At 39.9% G+C, this 20,553-nt stretch overlaps 1 protein-coding gene across 2 annotated transcripts in view; it reads right to left on the bottom strand.

The window, feature by feature from the left end:
- ell (elongation factor RNA polymerase II) overlaps window positions 1-20,553 on the bottom strand; it is a 133,498-nt gene that overhangs the window by 63,497 nt on the left and 49,448 nt on the right. The window contains exon 2 of one of the 2 annotated variants that reach the window (XM_059991363.1): window positions 19,093-19,140. In XM_059991363.1, coding sequence (XP_059847346.1) covers window positions 19,093-19,140 — 48 coding nt within the window. Of the gene's footprint in view, window positions 1-14,651; window positions 14,711-19,092; window positions 19,141-20,553 lie in introns of those variants that run through there. The other variant, XM_059991364.1, reaches the window with a different exon arrangement.

Here is a 20,553-nt window from a genome sequence, read left to right as displayed (position 1 = left end):
AACCCAGGACTATTTGCCTTGAAGTCCAGCACTGATTCTTTATATTGAGTGATCTAATAACCTAAAACCCACAGACACAACTGTCTACCACATTCATGGCTTACAAGAACGTGCAAAAACAAGAACTGGTGTTTGATTTGTAGAAAACATGAGCAGAAACTGGGCTGATTTCGTCCTGTAATCCAGATATTCTCATATTGCTCTGGTTTACATGAGCACAGACCACAGAATAAATCTGGGAAACTGCAGTTATAGCTCAGATTTCACTATTACAGGAAAAAGTAAACCTGCTTCAAATTACTCTAGATTGAAAAGTTACAAGGACAACCAGTGGCCAAGACTGTATCCCATTTGAAAGTACAATACCCAATAGAAGCTGCAAACCTACAGTCAACAAAAAGAACATAGAGCAATTCAGCAGATAATTAGGCCCTTCAGCCCACAATATTTGATGCCAATTTAAATTAATCCCATCTGCCTGTATGAGTTGTATATCCCTTTATGAATGGTGGGCCATTCAGCCGTTCAAGACTTCACTGACCATTTAATACAAACATAACAGATGTTTCACCTGAATGTCGTATTTCTAACATTTGTTCCATTAATATTTTACTGAGAAGCTGGGCATGTACCTGAAGAGAAAGGTTATGGCAATGTAAGAGAGCAGAGGAATAGAACTAGTTGGACCGGTCTTTAACTGCAAAGACTTGATGGGACGAATGTTTTTTTTTCTATGCTTCATCCGTTTTGTGATTTGACCTCCTAAAAAAATATTGCTATAGATTTTGAATCTTGTTTAAAAAGCAGTTTCCATATGAAATTGTAAACAATTTAGAAAAATCACCAGTCTCCAAGGAAACAGCAATTGATTCTCCAGGTTACTGAGCAAATCAGCCAGTTAGTTTATACTTTTGCCTAGCATTCTTACAATAGTTTGCATGGAGTCTACATATAAATAACCCATCAAATCAGCAAAGGGCCATTTCAGGTGACAGAACCTGCATATTGGAGTTCGATACAAACAAAAGAATAATAGCCCTGCCTTTATCAACAAGCCATATGCAAAATCTTTCAATGTTAGTTACTGGGGTCTCAACCCTGAACTTGCTAATTAGTAGAGAATATACTGTAATCAGATCACAATACAAAATGTCACAGCACTTGTGACAGTGATCGTAAGAGCTGCTGAGTAGAGAGAAACATGTTATGTCTATCTGAACTGTCCATTAAGTATCATGTTTGTTTATTGCCCAGCAAATATTTACTATGGTATACTACTGTGTTTATATAATTGGAACTGCCTATGCAAATTCTTCTGTCTAAACAGTATGTTGGGATTGAGGATGACATGCTTCCCCTCAATTACTGTGGTTTTCAAGTGACTTGAGGCCAATGTGGTAACTGCAAACTCTTCAACGGATGGGTCAGGAAATGCCCGATGGTGGGTGAGTAGTTTATGAGGTGGTGCCATCCATCTGTTGTTTATGCTGGGTTTCTCTCTCTGTGTGCCTGAAGCATGGACTCAGGTTTTCAGTATGATCCTGAATGCGCCTGCTCCAACAAGCACCAGGAGACAGGGTTGACATTGCATTATCTTCCAAAGAAGCTCTGAAAACAATTCTCTAATTTCTCTTTTCTCTCCTGGGTTGGGATTGAGTGCCTGTTTCAGTAATCTAGCATAGTAAATGACGTCGCCTGTCCAACAAACTGATTGAATGCCATTAGGATATCAAAAATGAGAACGCTATCCTGGGAGACAACACTAATACAGGTTCGTTTATGTGTGCAGATTATTCTTCCAGCAGATTTGCAGAATTTTGTGTTGACAGTGCACCATCTTTCCAGTGCCTAGAAATGCAATTTGGAGGAAATCTTAGTCTCACAGGTTTGAACCACAAGTCTTCTGTGATCAAACACCCTGTTCCTTAGTCAAACAAAGGATTGGTCGACCCACAGTATTAATGGTGAATTTGATCACTGATATATCTCTGCCTTTGCAAGGGTCTAACTCCCAAGACTGGGAAGTGGTGCATTTCTTGTGTCTGTTGTGAGGTCGAAGGTCAGTATCTGCAGGCTGAGTCGGAGTCCAATGGAGGCCTGCCCTGGGGTTAAAGGACTCTGTGAGTACATGGATGGGAGGGAGGAACAGGGCTTGAGTTTTCTGCTTTGTTGCTTGTGTTCTGTGCTGTTCTGCCAAGCATTGTGGCCACGCTAGGTTGGCACCAGAAAGTGTGGCACTTGTGGGGTGCCTCTAGGTTGGTTGTTAAAGCAAACGACACACTTCACTGTATGCTTCAGTGTACATGTGACAGATAAATTTGAATCTTGAACTGTGGATGTTGGTGGAGGACATTATTGTACAGCAGGAGCAGCTTGATGGAAAACTTTACCTTGCAGAAATTCAACATAAGGCCCATCCTTTGTATGCTTTAGTGAGCAAGTTAGCTACATCTTAGAGCTTGTCCTCTGACCTTGGGCAAATACAAGTGTCAGTGTCATTTCATACTGCTGATCAACTACTGACATTGAACCTAAGAACATTAGTCCAATAGAGTAGTTCTAAAACCGGAACTTTTTTTAGGGGGGAGTTGAAGTGATGATGCATTGCAGTGAGAAAGATAGAAGGAAAAATGTTTGGCTACAACTACATTATTTGATATTAATCTTCACTGAGATTAACTCTGTTGTTAACCAGTTAGTTAGGACCAGGGTGTGCTTAATCAGACACACCAATGTGATTATTAAGTGCTGTTGAAGTAGGCCATCAAACCAGAATTTTCAAGGATATTTAGGAATAAATATTGGTCATTAATTCTTTCACCCTTAGGCAGTGAGCTTCTTAGCTTAATTCCTGAAGATTCCAGAAAAACCATTGTGTTTTGACTGCATTCCAAGCACTGAAAGGTTTGTCTCAAAGAACTAATGCTGCACTGAAGGAGAAAGGAAAACACGATAGTCTTGTAAGTCACAACTCAGGCCCCTCAGAACTTTCAAACTTAACTATTATTAGGTTTCAGAAGATGAGACAGATTTAGAAATATTGAGCAAGATTAATGAGGAGCCAATTCCACTAGCAATGCTCAGCATAGTTAAATGTTAACATAGCTAGACTGCATTTAGTTTAAGTACTTTCTAATGAAGCCCAAGGCTGCATGACATAAGCACTTGAATAGATTCATCCAAAACCTGTCAGTTGCATCAATAATTAATAAACTGAATGGTGAAAGCTGCAGCCCCACTAATCATCTAACATTCATGCCCTTTTCGACTTTTAAATTTTAAAAAGACATTTGATTTTAAAATTGTCAACCTAAGTTGCCATCCTAAATTCAATTTTTCAGAAACTAAACATTAAAAAGAAAATATTGCACGTTTCCGAAGCCTCATTCTGTAGATACTGGCCCTGATACATATTTTACAAGTAAGAGAACCCTGGGAAAGTTACAATCACCAGAGAAGTGGCACTGAGCAAATGCTGAGATTTGCAGACTAAAAAGTCCTTTTATCCTAAGGTCTTTGGGAGCTATTTAGAGAGGTGATTGGTTGGAGAGGTAGTTAATGCCTTGACAATAAGTTCCATTAAATTAAGAAGGGTATGGAACAACTTCTTTCAAAAAATGGAAGCCAGACACAAAAATGTAACTACAGTTACCTTACAGCTTAGGGAATAAGATAGAAGTGGTTAGAACATAATAACATCTAACATTACAGCACAGCTCTTCCACCCTTAAGGTTATGTTGAACTAATAATGCATACTCCATATCACTTTATTCTCTACACATGCATGTGTGTATTGAATGAACTATCATAGCTGGCACCTCCACCACCTCTGGCAGTATATTCCAAGCACATACCATTCTCTGTGTAAAATAAACTGGCTCCACATGTATCCTTTGAACATCACCCTTTCATCTTAAATGCATGGCCTACAGTATTATTGACATTTCAACCTTGGTAAAAAGATATTGGTTGTCTACTCTATCCATGTGCTGGCTGGTGGTGTAGTGGCACCAGTACTGAATGGTCCTGGATTCAAATCCAACTGGCTCCTTGCAAGCTTTCCACCCGTGCTGGGTTGAGTGTTGAGCTAGCAACTCGGCCTCGTAAAAAAAGGACAGACAAATGCTAAAGAAACAGCAAGGCTGCCACCCGATGCGCACAAGGTGCAGAGAGAAACAACAACAAGCAACAGCTCGATCTATGCCTCTCAGTGTTATGAACCTCTATCAGGTCTTCCCTCATCCTCCTCTGCTCCACAGAAAATAACCCTAGTTTGTCTAACATCTCCTTACAGGATATGTTTTCTTGTCCAGACAGCATCCTGGTAGACTTCTTCAGGGTCCCTCTCCATATTCTCCACATCATTCTTCTAATGGAGTGACCAGAAGTTTATGCAATACTCTAGATGCAACCTAGCCAGAGTTTTATATAACTGTAACATACCTTCCTAACTCTTGAACCCAGTGCCTTCATTGCCACTCTATCAACTTGTGCAGACATCACAGCATGGCACTCAGAAATATTCAAGATTATCAAATAAAGTCCACGTTGCTTTGTGAAAGGGAAAGCGTGTTTGACCAATTTACTAGAGAGCTCTTTAAAGAAACACAAGATGTACAGTATATGATGGGAAAATCTATCGATGGACTCCACTTAGATATCCAGAAGATATTTGATAAGGTGCAGCTGCATTAAAGGTAAATGCAGAAAATACAAACTTTGTTATAGGACATAATATATTGGCTTGAATAGAAGTTTGGTTGCTAACAGGAAATAATAGGTTGAAACAGGTCAGTTATGCCTTGCAAGATGTAAGAACTGATAAATAGAGATTGTTGTATGAAGTCACCAAAGTTATGGTTGCAAATTTGATAATGGGATAAAGGTAGATACCAAAATGAGTTGGGAAGAGAACAAAGAGAATACAAAAGAATAGATAGGTTAAATGAGGGGTAACTGACTATAATATTGAAAAGTGTAAAACAGTCCATTTTAGAAAAAAATAAGAATCATCTAAATGGTATGAGTCAGCAGAGCTCTGAGATGCAACAGAATCTAGTTGATCTAGTATACAATTCAAAAAGCTATTATGCATATACATCAAGATGCAAGATTTTCACAAAGAGAACTGATGCAAAAGCAGAGAGATTACAGTTGTCCTAGGAAGATCAGATCCTTTTTAAACAACGATAAAAAGTGTTGGAAGCAGTTTACCAGACTGATTTCCCAGATTCGTGAATGGCTCCATGAGATTCGTAAGTACCACACAATTTCTATATTCAAAACCCGAGGTTAGACACAAAACAGGAAACTACAGACGAGCAACACATACAAAATGTTGGAGGAACTCAGCACGTCAGGCAACATCCATGGAAGTGAATAAACAGTCGGCATTTCGGGCTAAGACTCTTCTTTAGGACTGAAATGGAAGGGGAAGATGCTAGAATTAAAAGGTGGGAAAAGGGAAAGACAACAAGCTAGGTGATAGGTGAAGCAAAGCAGATAGGAAAGCTAAAAGTCTGTAGAAGGGGAATCTGGTAAGAAAATAGAGTGGACCATAGGAGAAAGGAAAGGAGGAGTGGACTCCAAGAAGTGACTAACAGGTGAGAAGAGGTAAAAGGCCAGAGTGGGGGGAAAGAAGAGGGCAAGGGGGGATTTTTTTTCTTAAACAGAAGGAGAAATCATGCCATCAGATTGGAGGCTCCCTCTTCAGAATATAAGGTGTTGCTCCTCTACCCTGAGTGTAGCCTCATCTTGGAGGCCATGGACTGACATGTCAAAACGGGAATGGGAACTGGAATTAAAATTAAAATGTTTGACCGCAGAGAAGTTCTGCTTTTAGCACATGAAATGGAGTTGCTTGAGAAAGTAGTCCTGCAATTTACAACTGGTCTCACCAATGTAAACCAGGCCACATCGAGAACACCGGACACAATAGATGACCCCAGGAGATTCACAGGTGAAGTCTTGCTTCACCTGGAAGGGCTGTTTCAGGCCTTGAATGGAGATGTGGAGGAGGTGAATGGGCAGCTGTAACACTTGGGCCACTTGCAGGGATAAGTACCAGGAGGGATGAATGGTCAAGGGAATCACAGAGGGAGCAATTCCTGCGGATGGGAGGGTGGGGGTTAAAGATACGTTTAGTGATAGGGTCCCTTTGGAGATGGCAGAAGTTGTGGAAGATGATGCATTAGCTTAAGACTTAAGAATAAAGTTAGCAGTTACTGAAGTTGATACAGCAGGGTACTGAGAAAATTTCAAGATAATCCTATACAGTCAATGGGCAGGTCATATTATGCTCAACATACTAGGCTTGTGTACAAACTCTCGTAAAGTAAGATGGAACCTTTCTGAAAACAGTCTCGTGAGCGGATCAGTGGATCAGTTTAAGTGGATGCCAAAGATGAATGATTTTTTGTTAGGTCCTGAATCTTTGCAATTCTGGAAGCAAAGATTTAGAATTTTATCTTAAAGGCAATGTTATATAGATTTTTGATAAAGGAGATCCGGTTCTCGAGGATAGTCAAATGAGTGCAGTTAAGATGATGGTTAAATCAGCCTTGACTTTATTGAATAGCTGAACAGACTTAAGGAGCTTTGCACTTAACAGCCGTTATGGTTATATTAGCATGGATTTCAAACAGGTTCCCAAAGTGACTATTTTGCTGCGCTTCTATTGATAGTTTCTGATGGTCCTAATTAGCCATCACAATGTCTCAGGAGACAAAGGCCAAATGAGCAACAATTTGATATGAGCAGGAAACAGAACGTCAAATATCCAGCTTCTTTCACAGCTCAGCAGTTTTGTCTCATGACAATCTAAACCACACAGAGCACAGCACGTTCAACCTAAAGTTGTGCTAAATTAGCAGAATGAAGTGATGAGGGAAAAATTGTCATGATTCCTAGCTCCTGATCACTGTCCACAGGCGCATGGCTGCCATATCTACATTCCATTGTATTTACGTTACTGGACCAGTGGATCAGAAGGCCAAAAAAGCTTTGCAAAAGTGACTAGGAAATTTAAAGTATTTAAGATATATCTGGAATTTTTAAAAGTTAGTATGGGTAATGGTGATCACAGAAGTACCACACTGTTGTAAAAATTTGTTTGTAACTCATTCCCTTCAGTGAGGAAAAGCAGTCAATCATACCCAATCCTTTAGACTCACTAACATCAGCAACTCGATTGTTCAAGGCAATTTCAAACGTTGGTCACTACAGCAAAGTCCGCATCCCAGATTAAAATAAAAAATGTGAATGGCAGACAAGGATTAGCCCTAAATAGTGAAGTTGGTTCTCGGTGTCAAGAATCACAACAAAATGATCAGCAATTTAAATTTTGCAATAGCTTGCAGTGATACCCACATCCCATGGAAGTGCACTGTGTGCAAAAACAAAACTGCTGCGCAGTTGAGGAATGATAAACTAAGTGTGCTTCAGAACACATTCTGTGCAGAATATAAAGTTTTGTGCAAATGGCAACTGGACAAGTGGCTAAAGATATTAAAGATAGTAAAAGTATTGAAGCTAGAAATAACATGCGTAACACATTTCAGCATGCATTTCATCAGAGACACAAGAAACTGCAGATAAAAACAAGGAAGTGAGTCATGTAAAAAAAACTTAGAAAGAAATTGTCAACATTTCAAGTTGAGATCCTGTATCACAACTGAGAGTATGTAGCAAGGATAGATAATATAAAGGAAAGGGGAGAAGGAATGAGACAGGCACTATTAGGTGATTGGAGGACATAGGTAAAGAGAGGGATGATGGGCAGATAAAGTCAGACCTAGGGTATTAGATGGAACCAGACAAATAACTAATGGGTAAAGACAGAAACTGAAGATGAAGAGTAAGAGATGGAGGCACACAGGGCTTGAATCCGATTAGTAAGGAAGATGGCAATAACCAGACAAAAAAAGGTTGGTGGACAGCTGGAATCAAATGGAGGAGATAGGAGACAAGCTCAAGCGAATGGAACCAGATTGGGGAGAGAAGCTGTGGGGGTGGGAGTGGGGTTATGGTGGAAAGAAAAAGATGATTCTTCACATCTCAGTTATTGAGGAGTAAGAATATAATTCAGAGTTCCCTAAATCTAATAATGTACCATCAAGGCAGTAATTGGGTCTCCAGAATGTGAATGGATTTTTTAATATTATACTTTAATCCTTTCAAAAATTAAAGGCCACGTAGTTGGGAACAGCCTGTTTTTAAGCAGTGAGGAGCAATAATACACTCCCAAACCAGAAATTAAACTGCAAACATGTCCCAATACTCTCAAAACTACTGCAACTCACAGAACAGTTTGGATTCTAGAAATACATTAAATTTTGTTCCAAACTTGCATGTTACCACCTGTAAATTTTGTACCAGTTAAAAGGCATATCTACCCTTTGTAAACGCAACGTAGAAGTGTAAATTTTGAGAGCAGCTCCCTGCGAATGCAAGCATCAGGGAACACAGGCCTGAGCTGAAGTTTCACTCATACATTGCCAACACAATCACCAGATTGCTCTTTTCTTTCTGACAGCAACAAATTTAAAGTACTTGAAGTAGTTGAGAGAAAAATGTTTTAAAATTGCTCTACATTGACTCCAATCAATTGAAGTGAAAAACAAATCCACCACTAAATTTTTAAATCACAGACACTGTCGCATGGAGTCTTTAGCCCTCATCAGTTTATTTCATCTATGCACTATCTGTCTTAGTCATTCACTGAAAAAGCTCAACCCATCTCAATTTAGAAAAACAGGTCAGATCTACAAAAGAGCAAAAGATGAATGTTCCTCTGTCATCGCTGCATCTGCTCTCAGGATGAGGCTTTTCATTCTAGAATGAAGATGTCCTCCTTTTCCAAAGAAAGGGGTTTCCCTTCCTCTACCATCAACGTTGCTCTTTATTCAACCTCAATCTCATGGTCTAGATAACTGCCAAATATCTTATTAACAGGATTGGAAGTTTGTATATTATGTAGTGGTGGGTCCTATTCTCTTCAATAGAAGGGAAAGTAAACATCCAAGTACTATGGAAAGCAGAAGAAGTGAGAGTCGATTCCTTGTACAAGACTGAACAAGATGGAGATCTTAGAACAGGAAAGACTAGATAACAAACCTGAAAAGTGATCTTTAGATAATGACTTGGCTTGTTAAAATGGACATTTTGTAGCGGTGTGCTACACGCAGCGCTGAAATAACGACATGTAGTCGGTGAGCTGCAATTGCAAAAAGAGGTTTATTCAAACTTCACGGCCTCACTTTAAAGCCTTCCTGTTCCCGCCCTCCCCGGGTGGGAATACTGTAGGGGGCGCATATTCACAGTCCTGTCCCGTGCGCAGGCTTTTCCCCTTGCTGGTGAAGCAGGCTTGGCGCCCTCTTTGGGACCGGCCTCAATGCCGGCGCGCGCCACTTTGTGAGCCGGTTTGAGCGCGCAGGGAAGTGGGTCGCCACAACGTATCTAGTTGGGGGATCTCTAGAATAGAGTTATTAGTACAAGACAACTGCAAATAAATGCAATATGGAATTCAAGAGGAACCACTTTACTCAAAACCAATGGGAACAGGAGTTTGGATGTTGTGTTGAACATGAGTAAGACATTGGCGAGGCCTAATTTTCTTTGAACTATGAAGTTATATGCATTAAAATACCATAGTTATTTCGGCTCCCATTATTGAAGACCAATCATTGACAGAATAAAGGATGCGAACTTTCCCCTATTCAGTACATTTACAATGACAGGCGTGTAAAAAGGGCCACGAAGGATCATTGGAGACCCAAGTCACCCCAACCATAAACTGTTCCAGCTGCTACCATCCAGGAAACGGTACCGCAGCATAAAAGAATCAGAATCAGGTTTATTATCACCGGCATGTGTCTTGAAATTTGTTAACTTAGCAGCAGCAGTTCAATGTAATACATAACATAGAAGAAAACATAAAATAAGTAAATCAATTACAGCATACGTATATTGAATAGAATAAAAAATGTGCAAAAAAAAATGCGCAAAAAAAATGCATTTTAAAAGTGAGGTAGTGTTAAAGAATTCAATGTCCATTTAAGAATCGGATGGCACAGGGAAGAAGCTGTTCCTGAATCACTGATTCATGTGCCTTCAGGCTTCTGTACCTCTTACCTGATGGTAACAGTGAGAAAAGGGCATGCCCTGGGTGCTGGAGGTCCTTAATAATGGATGATGCCTTTCTCAGACACCAGTCCATGAAGGTGTCCTGGGTATTTTGTAGACAAGTATCCAAGATAGAGCTGACTAAATTTCCAACCCTCTGCAGTTTCTTTCGGTCCTATGCAGTAGCACCCCCCCCCCCCCCCACCGCCCCACGCCCCATACCAGACAGATGCAGCCTGTCAGAATGCTCTCCATGGTAATCTATAGAAGTTTTTGAGTGTATTTGTTTCATACCAAATCTCTGGACCAGGACCAACAGGCTCCAGGACAGCTTCTTCCATCAGGCCATCACAGTGCTTAATGCATGCTGACACAACTGTATTTCTATGTTATATTGACTATCTTGTTGTACATAATATTTATTATAAATTACTATAATTGCATACTGCACATTTAGATGGAGACATAACATAAAGATTTTTACCTCTCGTATATGAAGGATGTAAGTAATAAAGTCAATTCAATTCAAACACTTTCATTTGAGTTAAAATTTCCCTTCATATGGTCAGAAAGTGATTGACTATCCAAAATAGTCTGCCCTATGAAAAGAAAATGCTGGCTAGCAGACATCTACCAACAAGTAACCAAATGATCAGGAACAGAAATTGCAATTGTTTAATTTTGTCCCTATTTGAGACACTGCTGACCTGAGGTTATGTCATTCAGCACCAATTAAGGAATGAAGTACATAAACAACTCCTAAACACTGATTTGTGTATCTTTCTGATTAAGGGGAAACTAGAAATTCTAACCATGGTAAAGATATAACTAGACAGGAAAATTCTTTTAGCTGTTGAAGGTTTCCAAGGCATCTGCAATTATAAATGGATTTGAAATGGAAAATTTAGGGTTTGGGAGGTCTATTACATGCTGTTACCTATAATTCTTACTCATGTGTTAACTGCCAACAATGTAATCTCACTCCCTTTGTACTATTATAACTGTTACGTATGTTCTTGAAAAATTCAATAAAAAGATTGAAAAAGAAAGAAAGAAATGGAAAATGGTGATAAACTAATACAGCCCAGTTGAACTATTTGAGAAAATAAGGATCTCTGCCCTGATGACCACTACTCATAACAAGTTGGGAGGATATGAAAATAACTCTCTTTCTGGGTACCTGTAGCTTTAGTTCTGCTGAATGCTGTATGATAAACAACATGCGGCTCAGATTAAAAAATATATATCAAAGTTTGCAACCCTAGGGTCCATAGACAGTCTTTCAAGAGGAAAAAGTTCAGCCCATTAGAATCACAATGGCCCATGGTCTGGATGATGGAGGGAGGGAGGGAGGGTGGGTGGGTGGGTAGGTAGGTAAGTAGATAGATAGAGCTAATAAAAAAGCAAAAATATGGCTTTTACAATTAAGGATGATGTTTGGATTAATTTACTTCTATTGAAACAGTACATTACATTTCTGGTAATGATATACTGATATAAGCATATCAAGAAGGCAAGAGGGGTTGAGAGACAGCAATGACTACAAGAGAAAGTACCAGTAGCAGTTGGCTTTAGGAGAGCCAAACCCTAGGTCAAGCTCCATACAATAAAGAATTGATAGATTTTAAGGATTGTCTTGAGGATTTTGGGAGTCAGCCTGCTCACCAATAAGAGGTGCTTGGTGGTCAGTGATCTCTTTCCTCAGGGCTGTTATCGAACCACCTGCTAAAACAAGCCTTCTTGGATCTAAGTGTGAAAGTGATGGAAGGGTACCAAGCACCAACCCACTTATTAGCCGCACCCTGGCCATCAGTGCCAAGCGTTGTCTAGTCCTTCCATAGAAAATAGGTGCAGGAGTAGGCCATTTGGCCCTTCAAGCCTGCTCCACCATTCAGTATGATCATGGCTGATCATCCAACTCAGAACCCTGTACCTGCTTTCTCTCCATATCCCCTGATCCCTTTAGCCACAAGGGCCATATCTTCTTAAATATAGCCAATGAACTGGCCTCAACTGTTTCCTGTGGCAGAGAATTCCACAGATTCACCACTCTCTGTGTGAAGAAGTTTTTCCTCATCTCGGTCCTAAAAGGCTTCTCCTTTATCCTTAAACTGTGACCCCTCGTTCTGGACTTCCCCAACATCGGAAACAATCTTCCTGCATCTAGCCTGTCCAATCCCTTTAGAATTTTACACGTTTCCATAAGATCCCCCCTCAATCTTCTAAATTCCAGTGAGTATAAGCCTAGTCGATCCAGTCTTACTTCATATGAAAGTCCTGCCATCCCAGGAATCAATCTGGTGAACCTTCTCTGTACTCCCTCTAAGGCAAGAATGTCTTTCCTCAGATTAGGGGACCAAAACTGCACACAATATTCTAGGTGCAGTCTCACCAAGGCCTTGTACAACTGCAGTAGAACCTCCCTGCTCCTGTACTCAAATCCTTTTGCTATGAATGCCAACATACCATTTGCCTTTTTCACCGCCTGCTGTACCTGCATGCCCACCTTCAATGACCGGTGTACAATGACACACAGGTCTCTTTGCATCTCCCCTTTTCCTAATCGGCCACCGTTCAGAAAATAATCTGTTTTCCTGTTCTTGTAACCAAAGTGAATAACCTCACATTTATCCACATTAAATTGCATCTGCCATGAATTTCCCAGGTGAGGCAACATTTCACTTGTGAATCTGTTGGGGTAATCTATTGCATCCAGTGCTCCCGGTGTGGCATCCTCTACATCGGTGAGACCCAACGCAGGTTGGGGGACCGCTTCATCCGCCACAACAGACAGGATCTCCCGGTTGCCACTCACTGCAACTCTGCTTCGCATTCTCATTCAGATATGTGCATACATGGCCTCCTCTACTGCCATGATGAGGCCAAACTCCGGTTGGAGGAGCAACACCTCATTTACCATCTGGGTAGTCTCCAGCCCCTTGGTATGAACATCGAATTCTCCAAATTCTGGTAATTCCTTCCCTCTCCCTTCCCCCATCCCACTTTCAGTCTGCCTCCTCTTCTAGCTGCCTATCACCTCTCTCATGATTCTGCCTCCTTCTACAACCCATAGTGCTTTCCCCTAACATTCCTTCTTCACCTCTCCAGCCTATCCCCTCCCTGCTTCCCCTCCCCCACCCCTTGATCTTTCCTCTGATTGGTTTTTCACTTGCACCTTCTCCCTCCCCCCACCTTCTTTATTGGGCCCCTGCCCCCTCCTTCTTCAGTCCTGACGAAGGGTCTTGGCCCAAAACGTTGACTGCTCATTTCAAAGGATGCTGCCCGATCTGCTGAGTTCCGACCTGCTTGTTTGTTTGTGTTGATTTGACCACAGCATCTGCAGTGTACTTTGTGTTTACATCACTGAGAAATGATACCTAGAGACCAAGTGAGGATAGTAAATGGTTAATGAAGGAGCTGCAACACCATTAAGTGGTATTTTTTCTTTTAAAACTAAAGTACTGAAAGCAGAAAAGCTTTATCTACCTTTACCCATCAATATGCCAACTGACTTTTGCAAATCACAACAATTAAACAATCAATATTACTTATCTGCAATTTTGCATCCCTTGTTGCTAGCTTGGTATGATGTTCAGAAGCTTAATCAGGGAGAACTTTAGCCATCTATGTTGTGTAATTAATCTCCAACAGAACACTTCATTCTATGCAAGCAGTCAATTCAGAATTGGGGAGAAAAGCAAGTTCAGAACCATTTACTCCTGGGCAAAGGATTAAATGAACTGTAGTCTGACAGTTCAGGTAGATACTAAAGACCTCATAGCAATATTCAGCAAACAGAAAAGTCAGCCAGAATTCTAATCACCATTCTCCTTCGAGTAATGCCACCAAATGAACTGCTTATTAGGTGCATTGCTGCTTGAAAAATTGCATAGCACTTACTAACACCAATACTCTATTCGCTGCATAGTCCTTAGTTGTATGAAATACTTAAGCCATTTCTAAAAGATGTCATAGTGTTATGCATAAATGTCCCTCTTTAGTCAGTTTGTTTCTGTTGCTCACTTTCTGAAGTAACTGGCTGCAGAATGTAGAAGCTACAGGTAATAGATTGCCTTTAAAGTTTTGCTCTGCTGGACAAGTTCTGTACATGGCGTGTACCTCTCCTGAAAGTACTGATTTCCATAGTCACTCTCCGGTACCTCATCTTAATGAACGTGTACAAAGACGCAGTATTGAGCATCAATAGAATAATCAACTGCAAATAGAAGTGCAGGTGCTAAATCTGCATTCACACAGTAGGCAAGCTTGTGTGCTGCTCATCCGGATCACTGAGTGGAATCTGGAGGACGATTTCAGGAAAATTTCAACCAATCAAACTCTATATTACTTTCATATTTGCAACTTAATAATGCAACAAATGCTGAATTCCACACAGTTATGAAACAATTTTCTATTACTAAAAATCATCCTGAAGAAACGTGGCAAGCTGTGACTACATTACACTAAATTGTATCTGAATCGTGTCATTTGCAATGGCAGAAATATAAATTTACGGTAATCTGCTCACCCATAGATCAAACGTGAGAGCTGCAGACATAGTGCCAGAAGATGCAGTGGCAGTTTCAGTCTATGAATAGCTTTGTGTCAGGTTTCAGATTTCTATAAAAGTGTATGAGATTTTTTTTAAAAATAAGAACAGAAACCTAGAACAGGCCTACTAACTTGTACATATAATGCAAGTATCTCCATGGTACTGATAGCACTGTGGCAATCAATCTGATATAATTCCATGCCATTGCTGTGCAACTGAACTTGATCCAAATTTACTTTTTTCTTGAAATTTTAAATGGTTACCTTGAAAGCACTCATTCAAAAGTCACAAGACTGTGATTGCAAATATCGATCAACATAGTGTTAAATCTGATACTGCTGGGGCACGGAAGTGTAATAGTCAGGAAAGATCCATATCATTATTTACTTCTGAATAATGTTTGGAAGAGAGCACATACTGGTGAAGTAGGTACAAGGCAGCTCGTAACAACTTGGACAAGGAAGGCTTTTATATTGTTTTGATCTGATAAGTTTCTGGAACTGCATTCAGACGTATCCCAACATTGCAAATAATGTGATGCTATTGTCAGGGAACATTTGCACTGATGAGAGTTGTAGCTTTGGTTTGAAGTCACGATGAATACAAGCTCCAGCTCCAAAGTGGGCAGAATTACTGTCTCAGCAATAGGGACGTGCTATATTCCAGGGTCATCCAGTGAATGGAAAGACGAAAACAGCCAATTTGTTTTATCCATGGCAACACCCTGTGGGCCGTTGATGAGTGTGTTAGCATATATCATGATGAGGACTGGATTAGGTCCTACATAGTTGGATGTTCAGATTCACACATCAGTAATGGACGGAGGCAAGATCCCAGAGGATGGAAGCTCTGGGACTTTGCCTCTTACTCCACTATTGGAATGTAAATTTGAGTATAATAATGAGAAATCTCTCCAATTAGATACTCTGATTTTACAATTGTTGCAAATTATAATTGCAGCAAGTTATAAATTCAAATTTATTAAGTTCAGGTCCTGTTAACAAGATTTTTAAGAATCTGTTTATTGAGATACAGCATGGAATAGGCTTTTCTGGCCTTTGAGCTGCCCACCCAGCAACCCCTGAAATAACCCTAGCTTAATCATGGGATAATTTACAATGACCAATTAACCTACCAGCCAGTACATTTTGGACTGTGGGAGGAAACTGGAATACCCAGAGGAAACCCACACAGCTATGAGGTAAAGGTACAAACTCTTTACATACAGCGGCAGGAATTGAACTTAGGTTGCTGGTTGTAAAGCACTGCACTAACCACTATGCTACCATGCTGCCCCATTATATTAGAATAGTTCCAATCACAAACCTATGGAGAACTTACAACATTCTGTAGCTTTGCATTTATTAGAAACAACAGTGCAAATATCAAGAGCCCAAAGGCGTTGGTGGAGCCTATTTGTCATTGGGAATTGCTTCCAGATGCACAGCAATCATCACCACCTACCCAACAATAATTATACTCAAAAAAACATTAATCATGACATTTACAATGTTGGGATAGAGATGGGGTGGCCAGATGCCTCACAATCTCAAGACCCATCAAAACAATTTTTAAATCAGTGATGGAATTTTGAGGGGAAATCAAGCCTGTAACACAGGAAACAGTGCAACCAATTTGCATAGAGCCAACTGTCAAAAGTAACTTTGAAATAACAATGAGATAATATTGACATAAATACTGGCCCTGGATCATGAGAATTGGATAAGTAAAGTAGAAAAATACTGTAGCGGGAGCAGGAATAACTGAACTGTGGAAGGGTATGGGATCACAAAACTAGAGGACGTAGGTTTAAGTGAGAAGGGAAAGATTATGGGGAACTTTTTCCACAGAGGACAGTGAGTGAAACCCCCTTTTAGCAGGCATCTCTAGAGATGCGACTCATTAGCCTCCAACTAACAGCCACTGGACAGCGGTGAGAAAGCCACCTTTCTCAAACTCTGTATATCTATGACTTGGGTCCCACCAAAACGGGAAGTTGGGATGTCTTGACCATCCAAACCCCAATCTGTGCGAATACTTCCCTTGTGCAATTAGCTGTCGGCAAGAAATAATATATTGTACACTGCATACAATTATAAAGAAAACGTATTTACTAATGTCAGCTTTAGGTCAAACAGTTAGCAGGAAAAAAAGGAAAAAAAAGAAAAAGAGCCCATTACAGTAACCCAGCCCCAAGTGTGCACGTAATTGGAGCTCATCTTGAAGTTGTCTTTAACTCATGTGCTGGATCCACAGTCTGCATGAAAGAACACACCATCTTCCGAATGAAGCTCAAAGTCCATCTCGAACAAACAGGTTCCCCCACGGGAGTATTGGTCCTTCCTCCTTGAAGCCATTCATCTGCACAAAGCACCTTGTGCAACAGGGACGGGATCCTCGGGCATCTTCCCTCCTGTCTTCCTCCAGCTCCCACCAAAAAGATCTCGACCCACACCAGAGTCCGTCACAAAAGCCTTTCCACCCAGCATTCTCTAAAACCTTCTCCCAGTTCCACCATCCTGACTGGCTGACACAACAGTTCTAAGTTGAACAACATAGCTCGTTATCTTTAGCTCAAACCCAAACATGCTCAAAGCAGAACAGATTGCTCTTACAGAACTGCCAAAATTAAACATCTACCACATAGCAGTAAAAAAAATCTTAACCAGGGTGTTACATGAGTATATGGAGTAAACTGCCAGAGGATGCTGTACATGCAGGTATGATTACAACACTTTAAAAAAGGACATTTGCTTAGGTACATGGATAGGAAAAGTTTAGAGGGATATAGGCCAAATGACACTTGCTCATATAGTTTATTTTTATTAGCATGGGCAAGTTGGGTCAAAGGGTCATTTCCTTGCTGATAGCAATGACTTTTCTCCTTGATACTCAGTACATACCCTGATGGGATGAATGGTCTCCTTTGCTACTAGATGAAATAGGTTAACCTTCTTGCATTTCTCATTGTGTCATGGGAATTTTCAGTCCAGAAGGAAGTTGATGTACATCTTATAATTAGTGTAGCAAAATCAGATGCATTATGTCCTGTAGTTTTTTTTTCTCTTTAATGGACTACATTTTTAAGCTACAGCACTGAGAACCTCAGAATTAATATGGGTTCAAGCTGCTAAAAAAATGATTAACTCAATAGAAACAGGTAACAACTTTGAGTCACAGATAATAACTTTCTCACAGCTTAGAGATTGCCTTTGCTCAAACATCTCACCGACACTGAAGGGCGTTAACTGTGAACTCAAGTATCAGCAGTCATTCAACACAGAAAAATTCCACAAGTGATGATCAAACCTACTTACTCCTCCCCTAACCAAATAAAGTATAGCATTTGCAACAATCAGTACAGACTCTTTTCAACAGTACAGATTGAACCAAAAGCAAGAATGGCCCTTGAAAGGATACAGTTGATAGCTAACATCTTGTAAATATTAAGTTCCCTTGTTTGTTCATGGTTCAAGTGGAGTTAGCTAATCCAGTTTTGGGGTGCTGACACAGAAATGGAAACTTCCCAAAAACATCTGCTGCTAACTGGTGATAAGCAATTTTATACAAAATATACAAGGATTAGAAAATTACATTAAATTACCTTTATCTCAAGGAGACTAAAATGGTAACAGAGTCTGGTTGGATTCCAAATTGCATTGTTTCAGGTTTGGACCCAACATTGGAGTATCTGGCTTAGTCATAAGTACAGCACTGGGATTGCTGGGCCTGATTTTGGTCACAACTCTAAGAAAGAGGGGTTCACAAATATGGGCAACAGTATCTTAGAAAAACCTTGAGAGAGCAAAATTCACCAAAAAGATGAAAGGTCCAAAAGTCTTGCAGCAATCTCTGTAGATCAGATGTGCAATCCATTCAATATAGATCTAATTTAGTTATTTAGGATTATTAAAGCTGACAAGAAACAGAGAAAATACGTTATCAGAAGGAGATTTTTGATTTAAGCCGGGCCATTTAGAGTAAAACCTGAAGTTGTGTTCTCACATGTAAACAAATGACAAGGGATAGAGTACAATAGATAAACTTTTACCAGGCAAATGAGTTAAGGGTTATGAATCAAGTAAGATGAATAGAACTAAAGTACAAATCAGCACTGAGTGGCACAACAGAATCTACAACTCGAAGGTCTGTTACTATTTCTAAGAGTTGTTATTGCAACAAAACAGATGCTTTCCCTCACCATTGCACAAGATTAAATAACAATCATCTACTCAATCTGAAGGCTGAAATATGAATCATGGCTACTTGGAGACAGTTCAATCACCACATGCCCAAGGAAGATTACCCAGAAATACGTCAATGGCTCCATAAAGAGGGAAGGGAAAAAAATCTGACAAATTTGAAACATGCTGTTCCTCAAGTTTTGGAAAAACAGAGCAAGATTCTAGAGACTTACCCCTTGATTTCCTTCAAAGCGTATAGCTGGCTGGCAGGAAAGTTTACCCTAAAGAGACAACAGAAACAAAGTTAAGCATACTCAATAACTTGCAATAAAATACGAATGCTCATTTTCCATAAAGAGCACTAGAGAGTGTGGCAAACTTGAAGACTCACAATTCAAAGTACTGCCTATATACCTAGGGAGCAACATTGTCAGTTAAATCATATTAGGCAGGAAGAACAGAATCAGAATGAGATCTTATCACTAATCTTTACCTCATAACCTTCTGAAGCATAAAATGGAGAAAAGACCAAGGAATCCCTTGAACCTGCTTCACTATTCAATAAGATCATGACGGACAACGTATTGCAGCTTGATCCCCACATATTCCGATGTAAAGACATTTTTAAAAAAAATTGTAATGATTAATAGTTTATTTTTGAATTTTTGAATTTGAATTTTAGGAATAATTACCTATTGATCCAACTTCTAAAAACTATTTACCACCCCTTTCCTTTGTAGGAAATTTCAAAGATTTCAGACAACACCTGAAGGGTCATTTGTCGAGCTTTAGTTGGGGTCGAATTAACATAAAGAAATGTCTCTCCAGCATCCTAAGCAGCTGTTCCCTTATCTGGGGCCTTATCCTGGCCCACAAGTTCTAATCTTATCAGTCAGATAAAACAACTTTTCAGCATTCACCTTAAAGGCAATCCTTTATCTCAGAAATCAATCAAGCTATTCCAAGGAAAATGTAACTGCACAGAATGGGCACATGCACACACACAAACAATACCTCTGTCCCAATGCAGCAAGTCCCATTAATGTAAAACCACAAGGAATTATGCTATTTGTCAGTAAAGATTCACAGCAGTTCATTCAATACATTTTCCAATTAGTCTCACTCCTCTACTTTTTTCATAGTCCTCCAATCATTTTTTCAAGTAATCATCCAATACATTTTAAATTTACTTTTTTGTACTTCTAGATCATAATTTTTTGCATTAAAAATGACCTCCTCCCTTTTTTGGCCATCTATTTCAAATGTCTTTTCTAGTTACTGATTTATTCAGTCAAAACAGTTTACTGGTATCTACATAGGACACCGGGTTGCATGATGCCACAACAACCTAAATGAACTGATTGTTGACTTCAGAAAGGAGAAGAGCATGAAACTGTACCAATCTATTGGTAGGCTGGCAGTAGCTTTAAAATTCTTGGCATTAACATATTGGATGGTCTGTCCAGGGCCAGGCATGACGATACCATCAAAAGGAAGGCATGCCAACGTCTTTACAGGTATGTTACCAAAAGGTATGAACAAACTTCTACAGATCTACCTTTGAAAGTATTCTGACTGGTTGCATCATGGTCAGGCACAAGAATGCAAGAAACTGCAGAGAGTCATGGATTCAGCCAAATAAAACACAGGACATCCCTCCCCACTATCAAAACATCAACATTAGACACTGACTC

The sequence above is a fragment of the Hypanus sabinus genome, chromosome 16, assembly GCF_030144855.1.
Source record: "Hypanus sabinus isolate sHypSab1 chromosome 16, sHypSab1.hap1, whole genome shotgun sequence".
NCBI classification, from domain to species: Eukaryota; Metazoa; Chordata; class Chondrichthyes; order Myliobatiformes; family Dasyatidae; genus Hypanus; species Hypanus sabinus.
This window is presented reverse-complemented; position numbering and strand designations above follow the sequence as displayed.